General features: G+C 46.6%; 1 protein-coding gene across 1 annotated transcript in view; it reads right to left on the bottom strand.

Moving 5' to 3' along the window:
- Positions 1-1,087: 1,087 nt before the first annotated feature.
- LOC104404432 (syntaxin-binding protein 4-like) overlaps positions 1,088-4,216 on the bottom strand; it is a gene marked incomplete at its 5' end in the record, with an annotated part of 27,933 nt that continues 24,804 nt past the window's right edge. The window contains 3 exons of the mRNA XM_010012861.1: positions 1,088-1,198; positions 1,797-1,924; positions 3,029-3,125. Coding sequence (XP_010011163.1) covers positions 1,088-1,198; positions 1,797-1,924; positions 3,029-3,125 — 336 coding nt within the window. The remainder of the gene's footprint in view (positions 1,199-1,796; positions 1,925-3,028; positions 3,126-4,216) is intronic.

Below are 4,216 nucleotides of genomic sequence, written 5' to 3'. Positions count from 1 at the left end.
AAAGCACTATTCTTTTGGAACTGACATTGGAAATGATAGAGATTATAACACAGAGCCAGAGACCATGCTGACCTTGTGATCATACACAACAAATGATGTATGTGCTACGTTCCTTTTCTCCTTTACAAATAGGAGGGGAACCTACACAAGAAATATCCAGGAAGGTCGTAGGGTTTTTCCCAGGCTGAGGGGTTGCATTACCTCTATTTCAGAGGCGTGTTTTGCTTTATTCCCTGCCAACTGCATCTTCAGTTCTGCAATTTCAGCTTCCAGCAAGTGGATCACTTCCTCGTAGTCCTGCTCTGCACTGTGAGCTTGTCTCTGCACGACCTCTGCCATCTGCAGCTTGCTGTGCAGCGTTCGGTTCTCGGAGAGGAACCCCAGTGCTTTCTGGAAGTGGTGAGAAGTCCTCGTGAATGCACCACGTGCTGTTAACCACCAAAATCACCCCAAGGCCCCCCGTAACCTCTTCACTCACCTGGTTCAGCCTCTGAAGCTCATCTTCCATCAACTTCTTGCTGTTCTCCATCTCTTTCAGGAGAGACTGCAGAAAATATTTTCACTGGATTAGAAACAACAAGTGATGGGACATTCCCTAGAAGATGCCCTGGTCTTGTAGCCCCTATAATAATATCTTACAGAAGCAGTCATGTGCACTCCCCCTCACCACAGTGCTTTTTGGGCTGTGACATGCCTACAGACTGCCTGGACACAGCCATGGTGCTAACAGCCATGCCAGCAACCTGCAGCTGGGTCAGGATGGGAGGATGTGCTTCTGTTATTCCTAGACTTGAACTATTTGTGAGATGTTTGTGTAGTTTTAAACATTCAATGCTAAAAAAAAATGACTGCATACTTTCAATGCAAATAACTTTTCAGTTTTGTTCCAAGTGATAGGAACAAATCAGTTTTCATTTGAGGTTGAGAGCGAGAAAGAGGCACTTAAGGAGAGCTGAGGGTGAGTCTCCTTTGTAACAAGAAATGCACAGAATGCGAACTGGTGACTTCTTAAGAGGGTTGAGCTACACCATTACCCTCACATAGACTACATTGAGCTACAGCAGAAGGCACCAGCCAAGAAATCTGCTCAGAGGAGAGGTTCCACCTTTAGCCTTCGGACTTCTTGCCGCAGATCCATCGTTTCCAGCTGCAGCTGATCCAGCTCCTCATTGCCATTACAGCTGAGAGAGTCAAAGGTCTGCAAGGCAGAGGGACAGACATTACACACTACTTATGCTTTATCAAAGGCATGGGGCTTTATGGCAGGCATATTGCTTTCCATACCCAGAATAAGGATGAATCAGAATCACTTTGAAAAGGAGTCAGCAGTTTTATGCAACAGATCAAAAGTCACATTAAATAATTCAACTGTGTGGGATTTCTTTCACCCCACAGGATTTCACTCTCTGATCCCTGACACAGCCAGAATAACTGTGCTACAGTGAGCTTTCATTTTGTGAACCAGGTGAAATTAGCTGGAATTGATTGAGTATAGCTAATTTTCCTTCTCCATCCCTGCCAGGCTGCTTCCTTCATATCATCCCATAGATATCATCATTTCCTTATTAAAAATGAGAAGTTTGAGGTCTTTTATAGCAGCATTTCCTTATTAAAAATGAGAAGTTTGAGGTCTTTTATAGCATTTCTTACAATCAAAAGGATTAATGCATACTTCTGCTTTCTCTTTATAGCTCTAGAATAATGAGAAAATGGTGATTTAGCTTTTCCCATCTCAGAATTTCATGGGTTTCATGGTGAAGATTCATGGATACAGTGTAGAAGAGTGCTAGACTGACCGGAGAGTGAAAAGCTGATGTATCCAGCAAACAGGCTACTTCATGCTGCGTGAACAGCATGGAGTTGGAATCCAGCCCAGCAACATCCAGCTCCTCCTGCATCAGATCCCTGAGTGCTTGGAGAAGATCTGCAAGAAATAACCAGTTTTTACCAGGCTAAAAGAGAAAAGTGCTAAAAGTGTGGTAGGAGAAAATGCCACCGACTGTGGGGACATCCACTGACTGCCAAAGTCTTCTCTAACACTTGTAGGTTCTTAGGCAATCCCATCAAGCTTAAGTTGTTGACATTCTTTACCAGACTCTTGTTTCATATCCAATTAAAAAAAACTTAAACTTTTAAAGCCCCCAAACCCCAGATATTTTCATAGCAGAGTTTTCATGATGTGGTCCTCAGAGTTTTAAAACTTTAAGCCAAAACCACATTTGTCTGACAAAAGGGACTCTCCTGCCTGCTGCCATTTCTCATGGTGCTGATTTAAAAAAAAAAAAAAACCAAAAAACCAAAAAAACAACTCAATGTCTTCAGCAATTAGAAAAGGTGTCACACAGGCAAGTCCAAAAATCCAGGTTCGTTTTGCTTTCTGACAGGGAGGGAAGCACAATATGAGGGGCTGCATGGGGTAGACCGGGTCCCAGCCCCTCCAGTCCTCATCCCCTGGGCTGCACCAGGAGCTGGAGCCTTTCCACATGAGCAGCATCTTTACTGCCAGCACATTTGCCAAACAGCCCTAATAGTCTTTATTTCTATTGCTACCAACTACAAAGCCCTTTGCTCTTGGGAGAGGTGCATGGTTCCGGATGCCACAGCTTGCTCTGCACAAAAACATCCAGCCAAGATGCTCTGCCTGGTAGGGACAGTGCTGATGGCTTTGGAGTTTTGTGGAACAGCTGCTAGGGAGCAGACCCTGTGGGCCAGATCAGCTCTGGCAGGTTACAGAAACCAGAGCAGGCTTCTATCTTCTGCATGTCCTCTGGCCAGCTCTCACCAGGAAAGCTGGGGTTTAAAGGAAGGTGAGCCTTCACCCCAGCTTTCTTTTATTCTAATTTTACATACGCTTCTACCAAATGCTTCCTTTTTTATTAGTGACTTTCCTTAGCTGTTTTGAGGCTACATCAATATGCAGGCAGGGCTTTTGCCTGACACCCTTCAGCCTATACTTCTGTCCTTTCCTAGCAGCCAGCAAAGCTACAGAGAAATGGAAAGCCCATCACACACAGAGCTGTTTGCTCACCTCCATAGGCCACTGTCCCCTGTGAGTCTGTGGTCAAGCTTTGCCGTAGCTGCCTCTTCTTCTCCTCGGTCACATCCAGACCAAGATACTGAAGAACCTTGAGCAGAAACAAGGAGCCTTTAAAAAGAAAAATACTGGAAAAGCAAGTCTTCGAAGGAAGTGCTGGAAGACACTTGGTGCTGGGTTTCTGCTGGAAGTGGCTCTCCAGGCACCATCTCCCAAAGGAGCAGGCTTAGGCTGGATTTCCAGCCTCTCTCTTCCTACACGTGTACAGAAATGTCTGTTCCTGAAGACAGGGACACATTCACATCCCTCCAAGAACGTTTTATACAGACTGCAATCAAATTTGCAGCTATAACAGACTGTCAGGAGCTTTATCAAAAGCTGGTGAAGTTGTAACAAGGCTCAGCTGCCAAGAGCTCAGCCTCTGCTCTTTCTCTTACTGCCCAGGAATTGTGTTTGGGACAGAGAAGATAAAAGCTATTCACAGAGTATTTCCCGTGGCAACAGGAGACAGTCAAACACTTTGCTTCTCCACTGCATCCTTTGCTCCCTCATTACGCCTGATGCTCTGTCTTTTACTGATATTACCCGTTCAACCCCAGGGCACCACACAGAAGCAGATAAACCTGTGCAAACCCCACTTTGCTGCTGGCAGCAGCAAGTAAAAGCATTAAAAAGACAAAGCGAAGCTCAGCAAACTCTGGGAAAGAGCCAGAGTTAAACGCTCGCCTTCACACACAGTTCCTGCTCACATATGGCCCAGCACGGTCCCCGTGAAGGGGGCTGGAGCTGAATCCTTGTGCTATCACCAACAAGCCCATGGGACCCGTCCATGTTGACGTGCTGCCCATTGGAGTCCCACCTCCTGCCCCTCTGCCCATCACCCCTGTGCGAGGTGGTGTTGCAGGCTGCTGGGATTTGGGGTGCTGATGTTGGCTTGGGCCACTCCAAGACCATCTCAGGTTGTGCCGGTGCCTCGCTTTGCCTGTCCTGCTCCTGCCACCGCTGCCCGCTCGTAACAGTGGCTTTTAAAAGGGGATGCCGTGAGTCCCCGCTCCTCCCACCAGAGAAGAGATGCGTTTATACCCATGACTAGCAGAGGTCGCTGCGAAAACGCAGTCCTAAACCCGCTTTGTGAGAATTGTGCTGGCTTAGAAGAGAAGCTCCTGCTTGTGAGCTGCCCTC

The sequence above is a fragment of the Nestor notabilis genome, unplaced genomic scaffold (genome assembly GCF_000696875.1).
Source record: "Nestor notabilis isolate BGI_N333 unplaced genomic scaffold, ASM69687v1 scaffold3874, whole genome shotgun sequence".
In the NCBI taxonomy this organism is placed as follows: Eukaryota; Metazoa; Chordata; class Aves; order Psittaciformes; family Psittacidae; genus Nestor; species Nestor notabilis.
The sequence above is the reverse complement of the archived record's forward strand: the minus strand, read 5'-3'. Positions and strand labels throughout refer to the sequence as shown.